General features: G+C 37.8%; 3 protein-coding genes across 5 annotated transcripts; all 3 read right to left on the reverse strand.

Annotated features, from left to right (window-relative positions):
* Window positions 1-97: 97 nt before the first annotated feature.
* On the reverse strand, window positions 98-3,361 carry LOC103704823 (protein MAINTENANCE OF PSII UNDER HIGH LIGHT 1). Its single transcript, XM_008788277.4, has 3 exons — window positions 3,014-3,361; window positions 1,365-1,499; window positions 98-680 (listed from the first exon to the last, which is right to left on the reverse strand). The coding sequence occupies exons 1-3, from the start codon at window positions 3,188-3,190 to the stop codon at window positions 351-353; spliced, it is 642 nt and encodes a 213-aa protein (XP_008786499.1). The 5' UTR covers window positions 3,191-3,361; the 3' UTR covers window positions 98-350.
* LOC103704822 (DDT domain-containing protein DDB_G0282237-like) lies at window positions 3,279-15,599 on the reverse strand. Of its 3 annotated transcripts, XM_008788276.4 has the most exons (12): window positions 15,472-15,599; window positions 14,407-14,603; window positions 13,736-13,908; window positions 8,993-9,411; window positions 8,826-8,919; window positions 8,304-8,650; window positions 7,749-8,158; window positions 7,470-7,617; window positions 7,173-7,334; window positions 6,991-7,079; window positions 4,340-4,572; window positions 3,279-4,252 (listed from the first exon to the last, which is right to left on the reverse strand). In XM_008788276.4, the coding sequence occupies exons 2-11, from the start codon at window positions 14,517-14,519 to the stop codon at window positions 4,422-4,424; spliced, it is 2,106 nt and encodes a 701-aa protein (XP_008786498.1). In that variant the 5' UTR covers window positions 14,520-14,603; window positions 15,472-15,599; the 3' UTR covers window positions 3,279-4,252; window positions 4,340-4,421. The 3 variants fall into 3 exon arrangements, with proteins under 3 accessions (XP_008786498.1, XP_026659541.1, XP_026659542.1); XM_026803740.2 differs by lacking the exon at window positions 15,472-15,599 and having other exon boundaries at window positions 13,736-13,810; window positions 14,424-14,501; XM_026803741.2 differs by lacking the exons at window positions 13,736-13,908; window positions 15,472-15,599 and having other exon boundaries at window positions 14,424-14,549.
* A 2,796-nt stretch (window positions 15,600-18,395) lies between these two features.
* Window positions 18,396-21,248, reverse strand: LOC108511201 (DNA mismatch repair protein MLH1-like). The gene is made up of 3 exons (XM_026803706.2): window positions 20,984-21,248; window positions 20,781-20,888; window positions 18,396-18,918 (listed from the first exon to the last, which is right to left on the reverse strand). Exons 1-3 carry the CDS (start codon window positions 21,020-21,022, stop codon window positions 18,655-18,657), a joined length of 411 nt encoding a protein of 136 aa, XP_026659507.2. The 5' UTR covers window positions 21,023-21,248; the 3' UTR covers window positions 18,396-18,654.
* Between the last annotated feature and the right edge of the window lie 6,258 nt (window positions 21,249-27,506).

Consider the following 27,506-nt stretch of genomic DNA (forward strand, 5'->3'; position numbering starts at 1 on the left):
TTTGCTCAGCATAAATTCTTTCAAAGGTTTCCAACACTGCAAATAGGTCGAGTGTGTTATTATGTTCATCACAAGAACAATGAAGAAGGCAGGCTGGTAGAAGATGAATTATATGAAAGCACTTGCATTAATCACAGATTTGGTCTCGTGTATGCCAAACCATATCTCAAATACAATTTAGTGCTACAAAATTCGTTGTAATTAAATTCTCAGCAATTTAGGCTGAGGCAATGCTCAAGAAACATTGCTAATACTTGCAGTTGGAAAGCCTGCATGTTCCTTTTGCTCGTCTTGGAACTTCACACACATTAGAATTGCTTTATGATTGCATACTTGAAGCAACTTGAGGTTCAGGGGGGGACCAAAGCTTCCATGGTCAAATAACTCGAAGATTCAGAAGGCACTGAGGCTTCTAAATTGGGAGAAGTTTCGGCGGGGACTGAAGCTTCAACAATACTGACTGGCTTGAATTTGTTGATGTAGTAACTTAGAGGTGGCCCAGAGTAGTCTATGCTCTGAACTTGTGGTTGGTTCTTACCAACCTGGAGAAGAATGGAAGAGGCTGCAGCAATCGATACAAGGGCCAAGCCAGCAAAAATGGCTGCAGTATTCTCAGCTCCCTCTGCTGATCTGCCTGCACTCCCTGAGCTTATTGCACTCTCCGCCACGTAAACTGAGGGCTGGAGAACATGGCGTTTGTTAAATCAATCGATATAATATGCTGTCGACAGGTGGGAGAAGCAACTCAAATATTCGACTTAGGTTATGCTCTAAAAAGAAAAAATTGTCACAACAATGTGTTGCAATATATCAGTCTCCATCCATAATTTGTTACTTATTGCTTGTAATGACTATGATTTTGTGGATAAATTCAATGAGATCACATTATTTTTTTACTTCATGTGAAAACATCATAAATAAAAAGGCACGAACTGATCTTTTTTTTACAAAGCAGTTTTATAAGATATAAGATTAACGGGACAATTTGCATTTCTATTATGAAAGAACTAATGACCTAGAGGTACAGGGTCTGTTACCCTATGTACTCAGCTGCTGATTTTAAAGACTCATGATAATTTCAAGGCTTGTGTACCAAAATGACTGAATTAGTTAGAGTCTACTCCGAAACTAAAGAACCAACCAACTCTGAAGGGCTTCATATTGTATTTCCTGATTTATCCAGGACTAGTTCCGATATTTATGACGAAATTTCCATAACTAGTAAAGGCATATGGTAAAGATTATGAACCCAATTTCCACTGTGAAATCCACAATTCAGAAGGACTTTGAAGATCTATGGTACCCAAAAAAAATTCATAAATTTTGGAAGCCATGGTGGAGCAAATGACAAACTAAACATGTACCTCAACTGAGTATATATTTGTTTGTCCAGCCGTATCTTTCTCAACATAACCAGTCCAACCCTGTTTCCGAGGAGGGAAAGTCCCGACTACCTTTGTTTTTTCCCCAGCTAACCATTCCATGCTGACCTTTCCAACCTGCAAATCTTATAGAAGTCATTTTTCAGCTATGTTGTATTGGAGCAACCTTGCAATATGGTATCTCTGATTTCATCTAATTTTTTAAAATATAATAACTGCTAGCAAAGCACAACATCTAAGAAGTTGCTATTACTTGAGAACATGCAACTTTAAAAGATGTGCAGTACTGATAGGGAATTAAGCAGAAATTTAAAAAAAGAACATTTGGTTTAAGCAGCAAACAGAGACTTGACAATCTAGTACATGACAATGCAGTAAAACAATGAAAGTGAAAACTGCTTACAACTCATCTCTTCTAATACTTTGGCAGTAATCAAAAGAAGAGAATATACATCAATCAGTTAGGAAAATGAAAAAAAAAAGAAGAAAAACCGTGACATGAATGCTCAGAAGCAACATTTTGTTAGAAATACTGTAATAGTGCAACGAATTTTGCTGTCAATTTGGAACAAAGATGTCCCACAGTGCCAACCGATGTGTACAAATCTGTATTCTGGCACTACAGTTTCAAGCTGTGCTTTTTTGCCTTATACTAGCACCTTCTGTTGAAATAATTATTTGTATCAAATATCAAGAGCCAGCAACATGGACAGGTATTGACAATCAAATTATGCAAACTGCGAAGAAAAGGCCAGTAGCTGTCTTTCACAATTGGAAGGGCTGAGGTTAACATGACAAACTGAATGTTGCAGCTTTGAAGCAAAGGCATTTGCAAAGTGTCAGGTTTGAGAAGCAGTGGAAACAAGCAATTATTACTGATAACGTGGGACATGAAATTGATAGCTCATAACTTGTATAATTAATATTCTTTCTTTCTTTCTTTCTTTCTTTTTCTTGAAGAACGGAGGAGTGAAAACTATAAGGATGTTTATGATCAGATCGACTTTAATCTCAGTATATGTGATTTCATATGTAACTCAACCAACAAGGATTTAGAGACATCGATGTTGTATATGGCGACGATGTATATCCGAGAAGACAATACCACAAACATTTCTGTAACATGATATCTAAATGTAGAACCACATGATTTTAGACTCTTCACAACATCAGAGAAACTAAAAGAAGAGAGGAGCACAATAGCACGTGATTCAAAGGAAACATAATAGAAGAACCCATCAAAATAAAAAAAAAAAAAAAAACAAGCATAAAGAATCTAACTTTGGTAAGACAAAGACAAATAAGGACTTAGAATTGACACAAAATGGACCATGTTACGATAAAGCCTGAAACTCACCAACGTCTTCCTAGAAAAATAAAAATTTCTGGTAGAAACTGCCAGGACCCACTGTGGAAAAAGCATACTTTCGTTTATAAGACTTGCGTTCAAATCCTATTTGATAATAGCATTAAAGTAAACAAATTAACGACGGCAAATTTCAAGGCAAGCAACATAACATGAGTTCATATAAAGTATTCTAAGAACCCCCCAATGTTTTTTTCCTCCGAATGAAAAGGAAAGAACCAGAAGAATGATTAGATGAGTTCAAGTAACGAAGAATTAAAGCAACCTCCTTATCCGGAGCACACTCTTCGACATTGCAGTCAGATTCGTCTGAGCCGGTGGAAGCGTTCACAGTAAAGAGCCTCGTGTTCCACTTGACAATCCTCGGGGAGTCTCTTAGAATCCTCTTGGAGGGAAACACGCAGGTGCTGGCAGATATTATGGACTGGGAGGTGCAGGCCATTGGAGACCACCTCTTTCGAGAGGAATGGTGGCCTGATGATTTTGAGAACACAAGCAGAAGATTTTTTTTTTTTCTTTTTTTTTTTCTCTTTTTTTTGGGTGGGGGGACAAGGAGGAGAAGATGATGGTTGGACAGAGAAATCTGAAGGCCTCCTTAGCCCTCCCGTGCTCTTAGATCTTATGCTTTTGGATGGAAGTTTTTTTTTTTTGAGTGGATTTAGTGCCGGCCACGTGTTCCTACGGGATGGACGTCATTCCAAGTTCTTGGTTATGAATGCGGATACGTGGTGGGATAGGCAAACCATTACGGCAGCTATGATGACCTTGCTACCAGTAGTAGGGGAAATCGTCATGGGATTTTATTCCTAGCGAGATTGGAGTTGGGATTTAGGATTGAATGAGAGAAGCCTATTTCCAAGGTTGGCAATTGTTAAGTGGAATTTCATGCGGTACATGTATATGGCCATGATTAGGAGGGACCACTCTAATTCCTTGCAAGACTTGGAGTTGCGCGCAGGTGTGCGGTTTTTGAAGTTAATATGGAAATCGAAGGATTACAATTGTTTTCTGTATGCAATTTGCGGGCCCAAAAAAACCTAATTATAATAGTGCCTGCAAAAGATACAAAATTACTTCAGTAAGAGTTGCATACGTGGATGATGGTCCCAACAAATGTCATCTTAACATTGGCCCAAGCCCATAACATAGCCCCTCTCTCTCTCTCTCTTCCCCCCTCTTCTGTGTGTGACACAACGAAATCCTTCCATAAGATAATAAAAGAGCCTTGACCTTTTACTACCTAGAAAAGCAAATTATGCATTAACCGCAGGCTGTTAATATGACCATGATACATATAGTTGGATATACTCCAGATAGATTAAATCAGCCTGACCAGAAAAATAGAATTACAATTAATTGCTTGATAACAACCATGTCATGAAACTTTATAATTTGTAACAAGGCAATTCAAAAATGGGATGAGCTGGAAGGCTCGGATCACATGATGTAAGTCTTGAGGCCGATGAAACATCAGTTTTTGATTTCTTTGCTTCTGTACCAAGGCCTGAGAAGAACCTGTCTTTGATTAGATGCGAAGGCAACATGGGGAAATTTCAGATATGTCATCAGAGATTAAAATCAGCTCCCGTACCTTGAGACAGAAGGCCCATCATCCACATATCATTTAAGGGATATGGCAGTAACAGAAATTGCCAATTTAATCATTTGGTATTTCAGTTCTCCTTCCACTTGTTGACATACCTGAGGAATGCCATAGCAGGGCTATCCCTCGGTTGGGCTCGAACACGTGTAGACCGCCTGAGCACAGCTTCCTCAAGCAGGATTTTTTGGGCAACATCTTTTGATCTCTTCTGTAACGCCGTACTGTATAATAAAATACATCAAGACAAGATGAAAGATCACAGCTTGAGATGTGCATAGTTTGATAAAGAAATGGTAAGGTGATACCAACAGTTTACAATTAAGTCTGATAATAGGTTCCCAGATTGGGAATAAAATGTATAAAAAATATAGTGATTCCGAGACACTGTACAGCTACAATGCCATGGTGCCAATAGACACATTTTATGGGAATGAAACATAGGAAACAATCAATTGGACATGCATTTTGCACATGTAGGTAGTCAGCAAAAAATAATCCACACAGAGGTAATTTATCTTGCAACTTGGTTTCACAAGGTTCAATTTCCTTCTACTAAAAAAGAAAGGAAAAGGAAAAAAAAAGAAAAAAAAACAGAGTTACAAGGTTCAATCAAGCTTGACTTCTGCAGAAATGAAAAAAAAACCCTATAATTCTGGAGTCCCCTCCAGATTGCATTGCATCGTGACTTAATTCATCATGAGCCAAAAAAAGAATAATAATCCGATCCCATGTTTGTGTTACATATCATTTATTTATCAATCAGGAGATTAGTGAATGGCAACTAAGGCTCCTAAATCCATGATAAGAGTTGGAAATGCACCCTTTTCCTTTCTTTGAACATGAAACCACTAACCAGGATGCAAATTTCTGAGCAATGCAACTGGCTGATTTACCACTGGGGCTCTCTGGCCTTCAAATGTCAGTGGTTGAGTGTCACAAATTCATTTCGCTTTTCTTAGCCTAGTGAATTTCAACTACATAGACAAGTTAGCTTACTACCCTCTGTGACCTTCCCCCTGATGACTAGTGCAATGCCATGCAAATTGCTTAAGACAACAAAAAGAAAAGTGGAAGATGATAGAAAATTCTTATTTCCTTGAAGTAGAAAGGACTTGAACAATTGCACTGGTTTGCATAGAAGAGATTCAACATCCACCCCCATTAAGAGGGAGAGTCAGATCTAGTGGCAATAATTACACATCTTCATCAGAGTCCAATGGAGGAACTCCACAAATCCTGCACTTTATTTTCAAGAATAAACAGGGGAACCTTACAACAAAGAAAAAGAAAGCTTTGTTTAATTCTGGAAACCTTTAATACAATCTCCCATATTACACGTGGCCCAGAAGTTTGAGTAGCTAGGCACAGATGAAGCTTGACAGAGCAAAACTGTTGTGTTATGAGAACCTCCTGCACCCATTGCATTAATGCCCTTGTTGCATGGAGGAAAAAAATAAAGAATAAAAATGAGCAACTTTCCCCCAGGAGGTTAATGACCTTTTGTTAGACCAACCAATGAACTCAGATCCTTATCAAATATGATACTCCTCGAGATTGCATAATTCTCATGCCTAATGAAGAGGCATGTGGCTTCCTCACAAGGCAACTGGTAGGCATGATGATTAAAGAACCTATCTGAAGAACTAGTCCACCAGCACCATGGTTAAATCATAATCTCCAATATTTGTGTCCAAATTAAGGTCCATCGAGACAAATTCTCTGTGGATGACTTGCAAGGAACATAGATAGATTACGCTGTCCACCCTCGCTTAGCATACAAGACAAGTGCATTCACATATTCTTTTGTGTGATCCATGTGAATAACCTTATTTGGCAATAATCAAATGCAAAATAGGGTTGGACAAAAGATTCCTTTCTCCATGATTGCTTCAAAAATATATTCTCTCTCCAAAGAACTACAACATATCTTTGCCCTTGCTTTAGGTTCAGTAAAGTGTCATTATGCCTTCAAACTAACACCATCTGAACATATCATTCTCCCTAACAATGAAGTATTACCCAGTATCAGGTATCTCTCAGTTCTCATTGGCAATCTACGGTTCTTCTTCCACAAACATCCATAAACAGTGAAATCCGTTGCATCTTTGCACACCTCAAAAGGCTTAACACGTCCTAAAAAATTCAATACTAGCTTTTAGGCAATAGCAGTCCACAGAAGATAAGCTAAGCATCTCTTTGCACAAATCCTGATATTCCCAACTCTTCCGTTAACGATGTAGCTGTTAAATTCTTTCCTAATAACTCTGTGTGGTTTAAGGAAAGGAACATGAAAGAATATAGGGGGAGGATGCAGCACCTTAGGATTTCGTTTAAAAGGTGAAATTTTTAACTTTGACTCCATGAGAACATGACATAAATCCATTTGATAAATAAATTTATGATTTATTTCTTACAAAATTAAGCATAAATGATTTTGTTATACATGCATTCCCATGAGTTGCTTTCCTAGAAATTTGCTTTCCTAGAAATTAAATAAACATATCATTAGTGACACTGTTGAAGATGCCTAAAAAATTCATCCAGAAGAGGAACAAAGATATGAAACATTGGAGTACATAACTAGCAAATCTTAACATATATTTGAGAAGATGCAGAATAAGAATAAGAATCAGATATACCTTATCCTGAGATAGTACTTCTCCAACTGCCTTTGCAGGGCTCTCTCCCTCTCACCTTTTGGATTTAATGAGCCCATCAATGCATCAAGCTGATTATATTTAAAATATGTAGATTAGCATCATACAAGGCATTAAGAAGATTTTAGAAAAAAATTATGGCACATGAGCATTGAATGAATCACCTCTTCCTTGGTACTGTAGTAGCCCCACTGCTTATGGTCTGAACTTTCAACAAAAAGTCTTCCTTCATGCCGGAAAAACCAATACCTGTTGTAGTTTCTATCTTTTCCTAATGAACTAGTGCGTATGGACAATTTCTCTATCTCCCTTTCAAGGTGCTGCTCCTGTGTTGCAGGTATTTTAAACTGTCAACAGAGAAAAAAGCAAGACCATGGGGGGACAACCATGCACGTGCATGCAGTCATGTCATGCGCACGAGCACGCGCGCGCGCACACACAGAGAGAGATTATATAAGTACCTTGTATTCTCCAGGTTTCTTCTCCCAAGCTTCTTTGTCTTTGTCCTTCCCTCTTCTCTGTCCCTTCATAGCATCCTTGGTAGCAGATAAATGCTTTAGTCTCTCAGCGCCACCTCCATCATCCATCCTTGGCTTATTTGCAATTTCCCTAGAGTTTGTGACATCACACTTACCATGAACGACCATCGACATGGAAAATTACATGCCCCAGCAATATGTAATACTGCATAGGATAATTGTTAACTAATTCTAATTGGGTAAAGATAAGGATTTGCATACCCATTTTCTGAAATGTGGTTTTTCTTAGATGAAATAACCTTCTCAGTTCCTTGCTGTGAAACAGAATTATGTGAGTTTTCTTTGCCATTCTCCAGAACATGTCCCCGATCCATTTGTTTATTGTCAGTCTCTTCCTTTTTCAGATGCTGCTCTTTTTTCTTCTTTCTAAGTTGCTCCCTTCTAGTAGCTGCAAGTGCCTGCTGCTGTTCAATGCAGTCATCTAATTTCTCTCTAATAGCATCGGTTGTGAGAGCCTCTAAAACCAATTCACGGAGAATTTCCAGTTTCACATTAATGTCAAGAAGACCATAATGCCCCCGTTTTATAGTCGCCACGTGACTTGACAATTCAGCTCTACCTTCCATCTCCAAGAAGTCACATAAGTATTCAGCCCAGTTGGCTAACGTAATCTGAGGAAATGGGTAAAAAAGTCAGCTAACACTTGGAATCTAAAGGATAAATCTGCTAGCTAGATATAAAGACAGACACTCCACAGATTAAACATTTTATTATAAATATCATGATTCCGAAAAAGAGTAAAATAAATAAATTCACCTTTGATTTCCTTCTTTTGCTCTGTACAGCCATGAAATAGTCACTTTCATCCTTAATAAGCAAGCGGAAAATTGCAGAATGCAATTCCACAAGGAGCATAAGATCACTGTCCTTGTGGCAGAGTGCATTTTCAAAATCTTCCAGAGAAAATGGCCAAAGATGCAACAACCTACTAAAAGAAGAGCAAAAATCCCAAACCATAAGAAGGTCCCCAACACAATCCATAGGCACATGAAAATCCATAGACAGAGTAGGGCGATCTGTGAAAACAGGATCATCTGCAGCAGGCTGCACTAAGAGGTCATCAATTGGGTATTTAACTGGTTTTTCTTCCGGCTTCTCTTCCTCTGCAAATTTAGGGAACATGTAAACAAGTGGCATGAAAATATTGTTTTCAAGATATTTAAACCTGAAAACTGAAAAGAATAAAATTTAAGGAACTAAACAAATAGACCTTAGCAAGTTCAAGAATGGGAGCAAAATTTAGTTTGTAGATAACAAATTAAAGTTTCTTCCATGTACCTTTCTTTAATTTTTTCTTGATCGTACCCATGCCTTCCAAATTTTCATTTTCTATCTCTTTCCTTTTCTTGTTGATTTTGTTATCTTTGACATCCTGAAGATGATATGAATTTTAGAAATACTATATATGCAACTCAACAAGCAGGGGGATCAGGATAGAATATTACCATAACATTGTTTCTTCCTGCTTTTTTGTGTACTTTGCCATTTTGAACAATAAATCTGTCCTTCAACTCTTCAAGAAGTTCAGTGGAAATCCCATGCTTCTTCGCAAGGTTTTCATGAACCACCCATGGGGCACTCTTTGAAGTTGATTCTCTAATAAATGCTTTCAGTACATTCCTACTAAATGGTGGCTTCTTCCGTATCAGTTCACCAGCCTTGACTATTGAAGTGTCAGTTACTTTCCTAGCTTTATCAACCCAACCCACTTTGTATAATGTGGTGTCTCCATTATCTAAAATCTTCAAGATTTTGCATGCACATACAGACTGCTCCTTCCTCCCATGCAATTCTAAGCCTTCAAACATACGTTCTTGTAACATAGTGTAAACTTCATTGACAAGATCTTTTAAACTGAGAGTACCTGCAAAACCAATAGCGCCGCTGATGAAATTACAAGAAATGGAACAAAAGCACATTTTGCAAAAAATCAGTTTCACTGATTCAATAGGCAGGAAAAAAAAAAAAATCCATAACAGGATACAACGAAAGGCATTTGAGGTATGATGAACATAACCTTATGCAAGCCAACTTGTAAACGCAGAAGAAGGATCTCTTCAGCATGAAACCTTCATTTTTTTTTAAAATGCCAAACTGTTGTTTTCTCATGTCCATTTTTTGGACTCCACTCTTACCTTCTCAATTTTACACCAAGTCAAATGAAAATCACTGATGACCCTCTCAAAGTGAAAGCAACAAGGTTGATTATGATCTATGATGCTAAAATGCCTTGAAAATAAAATCATTTGTTTAGGAGGTCTCTTGCCTATGTATCAACTCAGGCACAAAATGAATGGTGGAAGCAATCTGGCTAGCAAGCAAAAGTGCTTCATAGACAATATAATCTGACCCATTGAAATTGATCTAAACATCTTAGAATATATACAGATCAGAATATAACTGATTTGGATGCCTTTAGATTATAAATCAAATTAAAACACGGCATCATACCATAAAAACTACCTATTTTGTATCAATTTGATGCACATGTAAAAGATCTCTAAAACAGTAATATTTGGTTTCTAGTCAATTTAAATGTCATAGATAATGATAAATTATGGACTTTCACTTCAAGAGGCCAGCATTGATTATCCTTGGGAGACATTAGAGGCCACATGCTCAACTTTGATATCCAAAAACTATACTAAAGAAGGGTTTTTTTGGTACCATAAAAAACCAATATTAAAGAAGTTAAAGGATAACAATTCGATATCTTAAAATTTATAAAAAAAAAACTTTGTACATTTAAAATTTCTCATACAAGAAAGCAAAACTAAACCATGCATAACAAATCATCATATTTATTCCAGTATATAAAGATCACATTCTAAAATATTGGCTCAAGTGTTTGTTATACAGTTATGAACCAAGTGGAATATTGAATATGCCTAGGCCCTTTTTCAGCTGACTAATGGAGCAATTTATGACAATTTATGCGACGACACATCTATAATATAACATAACAACCTATGCAGATCTTTTGCAAATTATTCATTCTTCCAAATCTTAAAAAACATTTGGCAAAATTGAAATTAAGCTTCCCAAGTTCTGAGAACAAAAAACTTTCTGATATTGTCCGTATGAGATATTTACAGATAATTCATTACGAATTTTGTTATTCTGAAACTTAAAAATCTTATGAACATTTAGATCGTCATGTTTTAGAATCTCATAAAGCAATATATTATACATTTCACTCCAAAATGAAATGATACATAATTACTATCTTCTTTATTTTATAAAAAAAATGACCATTTCATAGTGACACCGCCGAGGGCAATCCATCCAAAGGTCTCAACAATACAAATATATCTTCAATGATATCTATTTATTTTTTTTGATGTTTTTTTATTCTATTTTTCAAAAAGTTCCTTATTTTTCATTGTTTTTGTGTTAAGACTACCGAATCTTTTGAAATTGTCAAAACTCTTTGGGCAAGCCAATCAAAACTGAAACCAAAACCAAGCTTTTGAAACTTGCATAATTTGCTTACACAATGTGAGTTTTCTTTTCCCACTTTCCACTTATACCTCCTCCCAGATCGACTCCTTTCCCTCTTTTAAGGTAGAGTAAGAAACTAAATGAAATGTTTGTTCTTTTACCAACACCAACAAGACATCATTACAGGGGGAGCTCACTCAATTTGCAGATTGGTACGCCTCAGTGCTTTGGGTGAATCGATCACCAGTGTACGATGGGTGGTATGCACAGCACCACGGTACATATTCACCACAGCCTGCTGATCCATGCCCCACAGCCATAGCTTTCCTGTAACCAACCAATCTTAGCTAAGAACTATATATTTCCTCCTCTACGCATCTCTTGTTTCTATCTTTATGGAGATGTTAACTTCAAGTTGGCACCACAACCTAGAGTGGCTTCATAGTCAGCCTCATTTGGTTAGAAAGAGGGTTAACTGTCATTATTGTTATCGTCTCTTGGGGCTTAGACATGGAAGATCATATTCCCGACCCATGGCCACCACTATCCAAGCATGCAACAATGTTGTCTGTATTTTGATTATTGTTCATTGTTATAAATTTATACAAAACAAACCCATATCAACTTCTCATATACATAATATGACATTAGATGGAAAACACAACTAAAGGCTTAAGTAATGATGATTATTATGTGATAAATTTTCTTTACATGTATGATATGTTACAAACTAGAATTTAAAATCTTAATCCTAATCATGTAGCCATTCTTGTGTTTCCAACCCCTTTTCTGACCAAGCACATACATTGCACCCACTAACTATCAAGTCTACTCTTACTGTTGTGCTATTCAAGGTTTTAAATCCCATTGGATGGGGTTGTCCCGGTTTTTCCATGGAACGGGATGTACCACCATCCCGCCCCATCTCGACACTTGGGATAGAGGATGTCCCAAGACATGCAAATCGGGATATTGGGACGATGACAGGATGGTCTTGTCCCGACACATAAGATGGTACCCCATCCTAGTGTCCCACGAGACATCCCGCCGGGACTTGAATCCTTGGTGTTATTTATAGTTTTCTCTCTCCTACGATAAAAGACCAAGTTTAGTTAAAAAAGAAGTGGAACTTATATGTTATCTAATAATTAATATGATTGCATATAGGCACTTTCTAAGTGGCACCACATCCTAATATTTTGCAGGCAGCCAAGGACCACTTCCTTGTTGACACCAAAATGTGCTAACTGCACTAGCTCTTAATCCAGCTTTTAAGGTTGTGCATCCTCTCCCTCTTCTGAATTTAAGCCCACTTCCACATCAAAATATCCTAAGATCAAGTTGCACAAACAGCTAATGCTTTGAATGTCAAATATAAAACTGTGATACCTTAGTAGCTAGGTAATAACTTACTTGGCATTCTATGCTATACATTTGTTCTTTGAGATTGGGTGCAGTTAATTATATGCATCTCGAAATGAGCATCTCATGTCATTAGTTTTTTGCTCATGTTCATGCTCACATGATGTTTTCTAGTAATAGTCTTCAATACTCCATATTCTCATCTCTAATGTCATATTGTGCCAAAAAGGACCAGAAGCATGAGTATTATGTGGAGAGAAGAAACCGTGGTTCTGTGAAAGCAATAAATTATTTTTGTTAGTCTACTCATCTGGAACTATGAAACCTAATATTGAACATCAAGTGTACTGCATATGTTCTCACACGCTGCCTCTTAATTAAATCTTGAAGGACAGGTTCCGTATGGTAGGCTACAGAGATTACACGCTAGGCCAGAGATTACACGCTACAGAGAATGTCTTTTTTCATAAGTAATATGTATGTTATTAAATTAGAAAAGAATAAAAACATTCAACAAGAAAAAGAAAACATTAAGAACATATTAAAGGGGAGATAAAAACAAATATAGAGAAAATCAAAGAAGCCCAGGTGTAATATAGAAGGTTAGAAGCCAATCAACAGCACAAGCCAGACTTCCTTGTATCATATGCAAGGATAAACCCTTTTTGCCCTCCAACTTTAAATCACTTAACTACAAAAGGAGCTGACATCCACCTTTATATGTTTCTAAGTTGTATGAAAAACTCAATGACTTCCCAGAAAATGCGGTGACAAGGGAATGCAACCCATCTATCATACTTTGTGACTTATGACAATCTTTGCACGAGTCATAAAACTTCGGCATTTTAAAACAACCTTTTTGAATCCTCCACTGCATAATAGAAATCCAAGAACAAAACGGTGTCTATGCCTTAAACAACCAAGCATGAAATTAAGAAGTCAAAGAATGACAAACTTATGGATAGCTCTCATACCTTGCATACCACCCTTGATTTCTAAGACACAAATGGGGACAAAAATATAAATTAAAAACTACAATATCTTTATATATTGTCCATGCTGATTTGTGGTAGAACAGAAAATGACCAACAGCATAGGAACAACATGACATCAATTAATGCATGAGATAAACCTGATGCATGATATCCCATGTATGGACAATGAATGGAACAATTATGCAGGAAGTAGAGTATGATAGCATAAATCCAATAGTGCATCATAAAGCGAAATACAGGAGAAAAAAATAAGCATCATATTTCAAATTCCAAAGGGTGCAAATAAGATATATTGCTAGTTTTAACCAAAGGAAATGAGTAGAACTACAAAGGCAAATTAACAAAGAAACAAGTAGATAGATACTAATGCCTGAGTAGTCTAGTTCTTACTGTATTGGATCAGATGAAGAACAGGAGCCACTAATTCCTTAGGGAATTGTTGAACCTTCTCCGTTGCACGACGCTCTGAGACCAAAGCTTCTTCATAAGTTAAATTAGTTTTCCCAGTAACTTTACATGTCCAAACTCTTTGGCGATAAAAATTCAATCTCTTCAAGTACTCTCTAAATACAGGTTAAGGAGATAAGCAGAGGAAAATAGTCATCAGCTACAAGCAACACTGATGTTTATAACAAAAAGCATGATTCATTACCATTTAGGATGTGTTTGGGTAATCCAACAGGATTTGGGCAGAATTTCCTGCTGGATTCGTAGACTGGGAAGTCCATTTGAACATGGCCTATATCAACCTAACACCCACAGCCTGAATCATGTGGGAAGGAAAAAAAGATCTACATGGGCTTTTTTTTTCTCCTGCAGACCAACAGGCCTACAGGTTAGGATCTAGGCTAGGACTTTGGCGAGCCTTTAGAAGACACCGAGCTGGGTGGGCAAACAGGATCGATTCCAGCAGGATATTCCTGCCGGAAATCCAAATAGGCCCTTAGTCTAATCTAATTTAAAATACAAATGACATTAGCTACTGATGATTGCATCAAAGGATTGAAGAAATAAAGACCATTCATGTTGATCAGCTAAGAAAGCATTGTAGAAGAGGATACTGATAATCCCGAAATACCTCCTTTGTAAAACGAACTTGGAAAACAAGCTCGTTCGGATCCATATCTTGTGGTGGCTCTGCCAGGTAAAAGGGCTTCCTTTTGTACAGAGGCATAGCAAATTCCAGACAGCTTTAACGATACCGGGCTTTAATGAAAATATCCACTGCAAAAACTCTTGCCACCAAAAGCTTCAGTACCTGCAATACAAATTCATTAAACATGCTTTCCCAATTCATTTAGATTTTTGTGAAATTAAATCCAAACAAAACAAAGGATAGTCCTATAATTGAGCCATCAAATATAGAAAACCGGAAAAAAAAACTCAGATGCAATTTATTCTTTCTCGTCGATTTAGGAATAGTTGAGTGTCAATTCATACGGGAGTCCCAAACACACATTGTACGGCAAGGGAGTCACCAGAGGACTAAGAACTTTATGTAGAACAAAACCCTAGAACCAAATTTCCCAACCACTAAACCAAAGGCCAATCAATTGCCGAATGCAAAGCTGCATTACAAAGAGAAGATCATCCGCAGTCAACTACATCCGCAGCAATAGATTCAAGTATAATCAGCAAAAGTGACCAAAGAAAACATCTAACAAGAAACCCTAGATAGCAGTTTTCAAGACAATGCAATATGTTCCAGCTTCTCTTTTCCATTTTCACTTCAAAAATTAATGTTCTACCCTCCAAACAAAGCAAAAAAAATTACAAGAAACAGCGAAAACCAAGAACGTGACCAAATAGATATCTCAAAAGTTAAAAGAAGATAGGCATGAGCACAAACTTCACAAGATTCCCATCAACAAAGACACAACGAAGAGCTTTTTGAACAACGAACCCACTAGAACACAGCAAACTCCACTACCAATCCAAAGAAATACAAAAAGAAGATAAATCTTAGATAGAAAACCAGATACCAATGTTGGCACGAAAGGAACTGAATTTGACCTAGAATTCGCGCGAGCTACGGCGGTTCCTACCGTGAAGAGGCGAGAACTCTCGGAGCGGCGAATCGTATGGAAACAGAGCGGAAATCGATAGGAGAAAGACGAGATGGTTACCTTCGTAGCATTAGAGAAGGCGGGGATGGAGACGGCGCTGGGAGGGAAGAAAACCCCCGACGCGGTCCTGTTTTTTAGAGGAGTCGATCCTTTTGGGAGGAGCGCTCGTTTTCGACTTTATATATGCTCTCCGCTCTCGCTCGCTCGCTCGCCTCTCCCTTCCGTTTTGAAAGAAATCGTCTTTTTGTAACCCAAAAAAAAACTCGTCTTTTTATTTATATGGCTATTACACGAAACCGTCTCGTGGGGGTTCATGAGCCGCCACGTGGAGGTGACTTGGCGGGGAGCGACACATGGTCACATGATGACGTGGCCGCCGTTTCGGAAGCTTCCAGGAAGATGGGAGAAGGGCGGCCCAGAAGCGGATCGTGTGGCATATGATCTGTACGCCCTGATGGTCACGGTTGACCCATCGCTCACAGGTTCATCGAGCGACACGAGGTTGATGGAGATGGGGATTGTACAGTGTTTGATTAACAATCACTTTAACCAGCAAATATACTACAAGTTTTTTTTTATATATATATAGTGCAGGAAAATCATATTATTCTAATATAAATGCATTCTACAAAATCGAAAAATAAAATATTATGCTATTAAGGTGGTAGCCCAGTGGGAGCGTGGCCTTACTTCCAACCAAGTGGTTCCGAGTTCGAAACGCACGGGCGTAGCCTTGATGGTGCCAGATGTGACGTACTCACATGTGGTATTCGTGCCATAGCCCAAAGGGGTAACCGAGCCGGGCCCATGGGTGGGAAGGGTGTGAGTAAAACCAGCCGAGGTGCGCAACACACAGTCATTTCTGCCCACATCGAACATTCTCCTGGTGGAGTGGGGGCTCAGTAGGGGCCGCTACGCTGGGGTGGGCTCGTCCCTTCCTCCCTTCTTCCCCTTTTTCAAAGCAAAAAAAATAAAAATAAAAATAAAATAAAATAAAATAGTACGAATCAAAGAAGAAATGTACAGAATTAGTCTACAGGGTATCACGAGAGTACTCAACTATTTAAGAAGCCACCCAATCCGCATTACTATTCGCCTTTTGAGATGGAAATAGCTCGGAATATAATACAACTCGTAGCTATCCTTTAGATATCCACCAGCATAAGGGGTTCATCCATCGGTTGGGTCAATCTCGAAATCCATTCAATAACAATCGTTGAGTCGCCCTCAATATGAATATAGTCAACTTTGAGGATGAATCTCGCATAACTAATATCCTCTCATATGGCTCTCAATTTTGCTCTAGGAGCTGAGATAGCACAAATTTGTTTACCACCTATAGCAATACATCTAGAATTAGAGCCTTTGATCACAAAACCCTACACCTCCTCTCCCATATGTATCAGCCATATTATCGTCGAAGTTTACTTTGAGGAAGCTAAGAGGTTGAAGATTCTAAATGAAGAAGATCATTTGAAATGCAGTTGATGTCGAAAAGTCCTAGGCGTCCCGAGTTGTCACAGGCTCTTCAACTGCAAGTGGGTGAATAACCTCAGCTGCTTGTGAGAGTGCCCTCTCCACAATAAGTCTCTACGAGTGGATATTACTCTCTAAAATATTGGCATTTCTAGCCAATTAGATACAATACATAATATAAGCAGCCCTGATATCCTGAAGAATAGTAATAGTTCTATCCCTGTAAGCAAGAAAAGTCTCAATCAGTGACGTATACCTAGGATCACTAATAGGAAGGCTAAACATGCTCCACATTGGGTTGCTCTCGGGCGTAGAAAAATGACATGGGCAATAGATTCCCCCATATTAGGATAGCAATCACAACTCGAGGGAATGCTCAGATACCTCGTAGCTAGCACCCCTCTGCAAGTAATTTGACCTCACGCAACCTTCTAGAGGAAAAGAGAGAGCCTTAGATGGACACCAAGTTTCCAAATCTAAGCACTATCGATCCTCTCACCTGTACTTTCTTGTAGAGGTTATATAGATCCTTAGCTCTCACTCTGAAACTATAAGTGGACCTCCATACTCTCCTATCTAGCACATCATGTCCAAGGATCGCTATGGATAACACCTTCTCGGCCAAACACTCCCCAAACATATTGATAATAAGAGGGCCATTTCATCTCCTCTCGCCATATAAAATCAGATCTCGAACCCTTATGCCACTATAGCCTCCTGGTTGACCATTGTGGGCCACTGAATCAACAGCATATCAGATACTCAGGCATCCTCAAACACATCTACGGATCAGCCATCACTTATAAACCATTTGATATGTGGCATCACAATTGGAAAGTGGGCACATACCTCTCTCCAAACAAAGGAGCTTTTACAACCAGACTAGGGTGTTGAAGCTGATGCCCAATGCCTATACTTGGCTCTCATCATAGAGCTCCATAAGTTACCAAGCTCAAAAATATACCTCAAGGTGTGTCTGGTCACCAATAACTCCCTTCTAATTAGCAAAGATTAGATTCCCTGAGCCCCCTCTTGGAGAGGCTGATAGACCGAGTCCCATAAAGTTCCCGAATATTTGTTCCATCTTCTGCAAGAAAGGCTTCAGCAGAAAAGCATCGGTCATGAGATACTCATGAACAGAGCTAAGCGCATATTCCACGAAAGCTATCTTTTCCCTCATGGTTAGAGAATCTGACTTCCATCCCTCGAGTCCTACAACTGCATCACATTCCACCAACGTTAAAAATGTTGGTCTGATTGGCAACAATTGTTTTACCTTGAGAAGGATGACAGTAGGTATCAAAATATGACTAGTATGAGGGACATGACTGTGACCCGGCCATCGGTCCATGCGATCAGATAGATTATTTTGTACTGGTTGCCAAACTAATATGAGGATGAGAATAGCTGCTAGGGTATAGGCGAGACATAAGACAAAGCCACAAAACCTTTTGGTTTGTAGAATTGAAATATATATGTATATAATTTGGCAGTGATCAGCATGGCATTATTCTTCAAGAACCAGTCAAAAATGCCTTTGATTGGAGTAAACGACCCGGTGGTTCCTCGCCCTTCCACGAAAATGCCCCATGATAGAAGTCAAATCACACTGCTGAATAATCCTTCCAATAGAAGAAAATCAGGACACTCCATTGTGGGTGACCATTTACTGATTCCAGCTACTCGGGCACAATTGTTTGGCTTCTTCTGATGGTAACAAATTCTGCCCATGCTTAAGCAAAATAGAATGAAGGATTTTAAATGTGGTCACACCTGGCGAAAGAAACTGTTAAAGATAATAAACAAATGACATGAGAATATTTTTATGTCAATATAAAGCCCATAATCTGCAAAGGATAACCAATTTACTTCCGCTATCTTCTGTTTTAGACCATCATTCTCATCATCCATGGATTCCAAGTCGTCTTCTTTCAGTGTCATCGTCAACAATTCATGAAGAGGAGCTGGTTCACTAAGTTGGATGGCATTGAAATGGGAAAACTGATGTATGGCTTGTCGACACATTAATTCCTTGAAAGAACAATATATTGAATTAATTTAAGCAGTAAATGTCAAGATAATTTACAACTGACAACAATAGCAAAAACAGAAATTTAGCGATTAGGAAAATCAATTCTATTAATTATCTAAACAAGTACAAAAAATTGTCGCATTATAACATTTTATCATGAAGATAAGAATAGCTCCCTGATTCAATGAACAAAAAAAATAATAAATGGTGGAGATATGTGAAATACATGGTTGATCCCTCTCACTTTCAGAGTAGACAGCCACTCTCCTGATTTAAAATAAGTTGCATAATAATTCTGCCCTACATTGTATTTGAGTTTCCTTGATTACAGATCCATTATATATCCTTCACTCGACCATGAAACTTAAGCGGCTTCCATGTGCCTGGCGTAAATCCAACATACAAAAGATAGCAGCAAATCTTCTCATAGTAATTTTTAGCCAATTGGATAAAGAACAAAAAAACTATGTGATCCCATGGGACAGTCGTGAAGCTTCAGATATCCATATGCAGCAAAACTGAAGCATGGCGAAGCAAATTAAAACATGCTAGGACATTGAATTTTCATATTGGCAGCTCAAATGAATAATACTTGAGCTTATCTGTCTTTGTGTATCTCAAGTTCTGTGGTATTCCGGTCAAGGCCATACCCCAGTCTAAGTCCTTAACCTATACCTCATGCTTTGTGATACTCCAGTCAAGTACTTATCCACAATATTAAAATAAATGCATGCATGCAAGCATTCACCAGGCTGCAAAAATGCAAACTCAATGTATGGGAACTATATTTGAACTTTGAAGTTACATGAGCTCCATGAGAAGGGGGAAAAACACGTTGCTTTGTTATTGAACATGGTTATTGGAATATTCATGCACCCTTGTGAAGGCCACAAATTAATACAAAATACATAAGGCCTAAGGTTGACTAGAATATCAAAGTACTACTCCTGCAAAAAGCTGACTTGAACAATATATAGTAAATGCAATTAATATAAATAAAGGAGCCTTTGTGAATTTATGACTCATCAGTCTGCAGAATACTATGCATTAGACTCAACCTATGATATAGACAGCAGCTTACAATATGAGTGATTCAGTACATGACCAACTTCCAATTGCCCCTTTTAACTCTAGGTAGAATCTAAGCGACAATATCTAAATCTTATTTTAAGTATCTAAATCATATTTGGCAGCAAATGTGAAGTCATGATTTTTTGAGATGGAACCAATAGTTTGTAATAATCACATGAACCAAGTCCTTAGATTACATGCCAGAGAGAATTACATCTATGAATCCATAAAAGAAAACTAAAATAGAAATTTGAAAAAAAATTTGTTGCAAGTACTAGTAGATTGCTTTTTATAGCCAAAAGCTAGCTAAGTATTTTATTCTAGACTACGCAGAAAATAGATAGTAGGGAAAAAGAAAACCCAAATTTATATGCTGAATGACCTTTTAGAGCAAACTCAAGAGCTAATACTGGCTCAAGATCTACAAACTAGATAATTTAGAAAATAATATAGTTAGCATCAAAATAACTACAGTGATGTGCTGACACATGCCGTCCCATACCAAATTAATGAAAAATATTTAAAAAATGGCTCAGTACTGCGTGGTACCAAGCCATATGGAGCCACACCCAATAGGCACACATCGATGGGCCAGAATGGGCAGATACCATGCAATGCACAAAGTATCACGACAGACATGCATGCCCAATGGCAGCACCCTGCCAGTTTGTCATGACATGTGCAGCATGGTTGACGCATTTTTTGACAGAACTATTGAGATAATGCCACAAAAATGTAGTCGAAATTTGAATTAGAAAAAAGGGAGAAAATTTAAGGTTTAAAATCATACCCCACAGAAACCACATTCATTAGGTACAGTGAAGATTGTGCTGTAGCAATGCAAAAACTTCATCAGCAAGTCCAAGAAATGTGCAATTCTTAACAAAATCCAAGAGACCTACATTGACAAAAGAAAACAAATGAGACTAAAATAGTATGGCAGCACCTCTCTCAGACATGATCAAGACAACAGAAAGTACTGTCATAACTCACCTGAATGAACATCAGAATCAATGTCATTAAGAATCTCATAGATGCTGGTCAAATCTGAAGACTCTTTAGAGTTCCTTACAGCATTTCTTGCAGAAGAAGAAAAAATAGATGGTGGGTGTACCAAAAACAGTAGGATGGCCTGCATGCTTAAGGTAGAGGGCATTGTGAAAAACTGGCCCACTATTTTCTTTTTTTATAGATTCAGACATTTTCTTCTTTTTTTCTCAACAGTTGCCTATCTCTAAAATTTTTGGATGCTCTCGCACCTAAGGCCTTACCCTAATAAGTCCACTCCAAACATATGTTTAAGCAGAGCTGAATGCACCTAATTTTTATGGTGGTTGCACATATCTTGACAATAAATGCATATCTTTTACAAAAAAAAAGTACATATTATAAGTACCAGAGAAGTGCGTATTTGGTGAATGTGCCATGCACATCCCTAAGCTAGATTGTATCTGCAGCGCCAAGGATGCAAGCTCCCTAAAATTTCAAAAATTGGGCAACTTCCAAAGAAGGAAAAACAAATAAACCATGGCTGGCAATACTATATTGTACCGATCCACACCAGGCATACCAACATGTATTGGTATTGAATTGATACTCGGTACACTCCCCATAACAAGAATTGGAGCTACCAACACTGTACCAGTTCGGTACCAGTACAGGTACTAGAACCAATATTTTAAACCTTGAAATAAGTAAAATAAAAGTGGCTTGAATCTGAAAAAGCATAAACAAATGGGCCATTTCTGCAATTTCCTCAAGAAAAAGGTAAAACCATAAAAGGCTGAAAGAAACTTGCATATCATGAGGGAGAATATTTATTAAAAAAGTAGCCTTCCAGCCATCAACTGATCAAAAACCTAGAATAATAACAAAGAACCTTAGAATACCTATTTGAATAAGTTTTATTGCATTTAAGGTGTGTCTAACATTACTCTAGAAAAGTTCCTTTATAGCAAAAACATTATGCTTCTATTAGAAAAGCACACAACATTTGTAATAGCCTACCACGAAGTGCTTCATGACACAGCTGAGGGACAAAAGTAACTTTAGGGGTTTACCACAGTGGCTTACTGAAACAATAAAGAATATGACCTAAGGGTGAAAGTGGATTGGATAATATTTGTCAGAATCCGTTTTCGACTAATACCCATATTCACATTCATATCGGTCTAAGAAAAATGGATATGAATATGGATAAACAACCACCCGATCCATATCCGAATATCTAATTCTATTTGTAACCTTATTTAATTTTATATATCATTCATGAACTTTTAAGAAAATAAAATATAACCACATTAACATGCTTTTAGCTTGATTTACCATCCAGTTAGTAATATCTTTGATTGTCTGGTCATAAAGTTTAATTATCATACTTATATTCATATTTATATCCATACTTCTAGTATCTGATTTGTATTCGTATCCGTTTAAAACAAATATGGATATAAATTTTTGCAACTGACCAATATCCATATCCGTATTTGTATTCGTCAAACAAAACAAATATGGATATGGAGACACTGGTATCCAATCCGCATCTGATCCGATTTCAACCCTAATCTGACCAATGATTCTAGTGGAAGTTGACTTTGACTCACAAAGCTATGATGATTCACCCCCCTCCCACTCCCCAAGAAAAAGCACCCAAAAAAAACAGGGGGAGGGGGTTGGGGAGGGAATTGAAGTATGAGAGGAAAACATTGGAAAACAATTAAACAGAGACAATAGATTATGAGGCAGCTTCAGATAACTATAGTATGAACTATGAACTATAATTTCTAGTGTTTGTACCTGAAACCCCAATGTATCTAACTGCCGTTTGGCATAATTATAGAATGGTTTTAATGGGTGAGGGGCATGGTTCTAAAGTACGAACAAAGGGTGTTTAATATATTTTTTCTTAAATAATATTTTCAAATAAAATTATTGTCATTTAACAATGTTTTAACTCTTGATACATTTTAGAGAAAAAGTATTCTAACATTAGATGCAACTGCGCATCTCCTAGCCAATGTTTCCCTGGGTAAAATATTTACACCATTCTTTGAAGGAATTTCTCATAATAGACAAATGCATAAAACACAGTACAAACTTGAAACTGAAATTAGATTATACCTCATAGAAGCTAAATCGGATCTCTTTTCATGCAGTCAAGCAGGCCCATCTCACCAGTAATGCATGCAACCTTACAAAAGAATCGTGTGAATCTGTTCAAACCATTTTATGCAAGGTACCTTTTGAGATTTTGTCCCTATATCATCAAATTACAATAATAATTAAAAACAAATAAACAGATGGATATCTAAATATCATAAAGTTATGATGAAGTAGCTGCAATTTATATTGATTATACTGTTACACTATAAGAAAAGGTATACTGCAAGTAGAAAATGACTGGATGTACCAGAACTGGAGGCATTGTTCTCGGGATCCTTTTTTCACTAATATGACTCGCCTGTGGTGTATAAACTGAGGAATTTACATACTGTGATGTGGATAAAAAAACCACTGATCAGGTGGGATGATAGGTTACAAATCACATTCAAAAATTTCCACGGCACTAAATGTGCCAACAAAACTACAGTGACATAAATGTGAAACTATTATGCAAATTTTCTCTTAAAGGATCTTCATAACAGCATTTCTGTGGTATCATCCTCTTCTGATTGTTTTCTTGCACACCATTTTTATAATTTACCTTCTTGACAGCAACTTCGACAAAAAAGATGGTTGGTTGCATGGCAATATCAACAAATAAATGAAGTCAGAAGAACATAAATAAATATATAAATCCTCTGTAGCCTCACCGATGCAACTCAAGAAAATTTGCCTTTGATAGGATAAAAAACAAGTAGAAATAGAAATCTAATCCCAAGAGGAACGAAGAAAATGGCATCTTGGGAACGTAACAGGTGCCTATTAAGTATCTTTTGTCCTGCAACAATCAGATCTTTGAGAAGAATTGGATGAAAATATGTGACCATATGCATACAGCCTTGCTGATGCAACTCAAAATAACCAAGTAACTAATAGTGATAGAAGGAAATTTTGGGTTATTTTAATGTCTTTTTGAATTACATGTACCTATGAGACGAATATAGATTGCAACCTCAAAGATGATCATCTTCCCTCTTTGTCTATAATCTTTCCAAGTATAGGGGAACTTCCGAGGGCACCTTCTTGGTCATATGAGCTTAGTCTCCAATCAATAAGGTAGATCTCCCTGCCCGCCAATTAGACACCTTAGTTTTATGCCAAGTTCTTCTTTTGCCAAAGTTTGCCTTGGCAAGGAATTCAGCAGAAATTTATAGAGAATTGACATCAGCTTGACAACCACTCATAAGATTTATTCACTCCATTGAGCCTTCTTAACTCTGAGTTGTGCTTATAGCCAACCCCACATTTGATGGGAAAAGACTTAAGCGATGAAGATGATTAATGGAAGGAAAACAAGAAAGCAAACAAATCTATGTTTGAGGAAGGAAAAAAGAAAGGACAACCTGGGAAGTGCCTTCAAGTACCATTGGTTTTGTGTCAACGAGATAAGTTGAGAAGACTACATATAAGATCTATTTGTCATAGATTTGGGGATAAATAAGAGAATCCCTTTAAGAGGACATAAGAAAGAACTAAGAAATAACCAGATGATGATGAAGTTTCCCTCTATACACAAATATAAGCAGCCCCAATACTATAGTCCCACAACCCCACCCCACCCCCTTTTAAATCTTTGTATGTTTCAAAAAACCCTCCATGCTGAGAGTCTATTCCTGCCTAAGTTTTGGTGTGAGAGCCTCTCCCCCTAAAATCTCTAAATTACAGTCCCACAAAAAGAAGAGGAAAAAAGAATTGCTCCCACAAAAAATCTCCAGCTTTAAATAAGAAAGTCCAAATAAACTTCATAATCCCACATACCCAACAACCCCCCCCCCCCCCCCCCCCCCCCACACACACACACACACAAACAATCTCTTGTTCTCCATCAAGAGAACACCATAAAAAGTCTGTCCTCCTATACTACATCGTTCTCAAATATTTGAATATATCTCAGAACTATGCTGCAATAGCAGAAATAGAAATCCTTTTTTGCTGTATGGTGGTTTCATTCTTTAATGACGAAAATTTTCAAATGTTTATCCAGCATTATCCTAATCATTCTTTTCCATCACATTGCAACTGATAATGAAAGAAAGAAAAGCAAGGGCAGTGCTTGGAATTAATTTTTTGCTAGCTACAAAAAAATTCATCACAAAGCTTCCTTTACACAAATCTCTATCTCCCAGTGTGCACCAACTAATCGACTTTACAATATTTGGATAATCATCATTGGAGTTTTACAATGTCTTTCTACAAGCAATCATATTGTAAAATAGATTCTCAGCCTGAAATAAGTGAGCTTTGATAATCAAAAATCCATTTCCACAACCTAGATAGTAGTCAAAAACATAAAAAAATGATGAGAAACTTGTTAAGCATGGAATGATACCAAAACAATGCAGAATGCTCTACCATCATAAGAGTTCCTCTAACAGCAGCACAGGGCCTGGGTTCATGCTCCATTACTCCATCTCTATAAGAAACCCGGAAAATGGGCATCTGGAAAAGTACTGAATATGATAGAACTGTATAACAGTGATGGAAGGAACTTGAGATAGACATACACTTGTAACCATGCAGTAGACCTTCAGTTATATTTGTCATAGTAATATGACCAACATATGCCATGCTGGGCAAAGCCTCCCCTCTAAAACCCATTGATTTAAGTGTCCGTAGGTCCTCATATGCAGGCAACTTTGATTCGGTATGTCTTTCGCACAGTATTGGCAGATCTTCATACTGTTACCACGATAAGCCTGTGCCAATAGTAATAAGAAATATCAACTGACTGCAAGACACCAAGTATCACAAATCTGTAATACAATTCACAGAAAGGAGTAAGCATTTTACCAATTTTGAATCAAGTTTGATGTTCCCAAAGGCTTATCATTTCTATTGAATTTATATAAAGACTTGACTTTATGATTTTTTAACAAATTCGAAACTCCTGGTACCTGAATCATTCGTCCAGAGAGCGACTATCCTCCATTAGCTTGATATGAGCCTTCCTATATCCTCCAGTTCCCAAGCTTTCCACTATATATTGTTTGCCAACAATGCCAAAAGCAAAATGCCCTTGAGAGGCAGTCAGATAAAGAAACCGTGGATCGAACAGCTTTTGAAGATAATTTAGAATTCACCACTCGGCGAATCAACATGATCAGCCACGCTTGCCTTCCATTTCTTGAACCAAGAAATTGGGTCACAATAAAAACCCTATATGCGTAAAAGAATCAAGATTGGAGAACAAAGGCACCAAATTAAAGGATCGAATACATTTTTTCCGTACATTAATCAAGAGGAAGAGGCTCAAGATTTGCGCAAGTGTATCATCGGGGGCAATCGGAGAACATGGGTCTAGGTGTTGAACTTGGTTACTCGGATGCCGCGGCCGTTGTCGGAGACCAGGATGAGCTTGAGGCTTCCGTCCTTGACGACGACGGAGATGGAGGTGGCCCCGTCGTCGAGGCTGTTCTCCACCAGCTCCTTGACCGCCGAGGCTTGCGCTAGATCACCTCCCCCTCCGCGAACCGGTTCACCACCGCCTCGTTCAGCCGCCGGATCCTCTGCGGCTCCGCCCTCGCCGCGGCAGAGTGCGTCGCCCGCTCAGGCACGCCAATGGCGAGCGAGCGCGCGCGCGCGCGAGAGAGGGAGGCGTCGGTGATTTCGAAAGAGAAGTCGAATATAGGCGCGGAGCTTGTGGTCTTTTGACTAAGTAGACCGTACTTTGAACTTCCATGAAGTCGGCACATTATACCGATTTTATCTGTTGAAAATTCATAATCTTTTTTTTCTTTCTTTGCACGATTAAACCGAAGTTTCACCACTATCAGCTTGATGTTAGTTTGAGGCCTGAAACTTGAGATCAAGCTCAAGTCATTTGTTATGTGATTGTTTAATTTCGCACCTTGCTAAACTCATGTCTAACTTTGTTAGTTTGGTAAGCTTCCATCAAGCCAAAACCAGTTTAGGCTTACATCAAAATTAGTCCAAGTTTGGTTGAAGCTTGCTTAAGTTTGAGCTTGAGTTAAAGCTTGATTCGAGCTTGAACTAAAGTTACAGGATTTTGATAATAATTAAAGGTGGGTGGTGTAGACGTGATCGGGTTCAATAGTGGTGAGAGGTGAGAAAGAGAGGAGGTTGCAGGGAATGAGCAATGAAGGTCGTAGAAAAGCATGAGATTGTGGAAAGCAAGTTAGGCAGCAAAGAGAAGAGTCCCTATGAGAAGTTATAGAATACAGATGTATGCTAATAAATTTTAATATGCACATGAGGGCAAAATTTCAAAGCATAAAAATGTAACTCTAAGCACAACAAAATTGACTATTTTATGGTTTTCAATGTTTGATCAAACCATTGAAAATAAGATTGTTAAAAAGAAAAATTTAGATAAAATTAGCATCTTTTCTTTTTT

Source organism: Phoenix dactylifera, chromosome 14, assembly GCF_009389715.1.
Source record: "Phoenix dactylifera cultivar Barhee BC4 chromosome 14, palm_55x_up_171113_PBpolish2nd_filt_p, whole genome shotgun sequence".
Taxonomy (NCBI): Eukaryota; Viridiplantae; Streptophyta; class Magnoliopsida; order Arecales; family Arecaceae; genus Phoenix; species Phoenix dactylifera.

Coding starts and splice junctions, on each gene's coding strand:
- LOC103704823 (XM_008788277.4), bottom strand. CDS start 3,190: ATGGCCTGCACCTCCCAGTCCATAATATCTGCCAGCACCTGCGTGTTT. Junction 1,500..3,013: donor AGTGTGCTCCGGATAAGGAG/GTTGCTTTAATT, acceptor TAAGATTTGCAG/GTTGGAAAGGTCAGCATGGA. Junction 681..1,364: donor CAAATATATACTCAGTTGAG/GTACATGTTTAG, acceptor CATGTTCTCCAG/CCCTCAGTTTACGTGGCGGA.
- LOC103704822 (XM_008788276.4), bottom strand. CDS start 14,519: ATGCCTCTGTACAAAAGGAAGCCCTTTTACCTGGCAGAGCCACCACAA. Junction 13,909..14,406: donor GAGGTATTTCGGGATTATCA/GTATCCTCTTCT, acceptor ACCTGTATTTAG/AGAGTACTTGAAGAGATTGA. Junction 7,618..7,748: donor AACCACATTTCAGAAAATGG/GTATGCAAATCC, acceptor CACAAACTCTAG/GGAAATTGCAAATAAGCCAA.
- LOC108511201 (XM_026803706.2), bottom strand. CDS start 21,022: ATGAGATTCTTAATGACATTGATTCTGATGTTCATTCAG. Junction 20,889..20,983: donor TGATTCTGATGTTCATTCAG/GTGAGTTATGAC, acceptor TTGTCAATGTAG/GTCTCTTGGATTTTGTTAAG. Junction 18,919..20,780: donor ATGAATGTGGTTTCTGTGGG/GTATGATTTTAA, acceptor TGTTCTTTCAAG/GAATTAATGTGTCGACAAGC.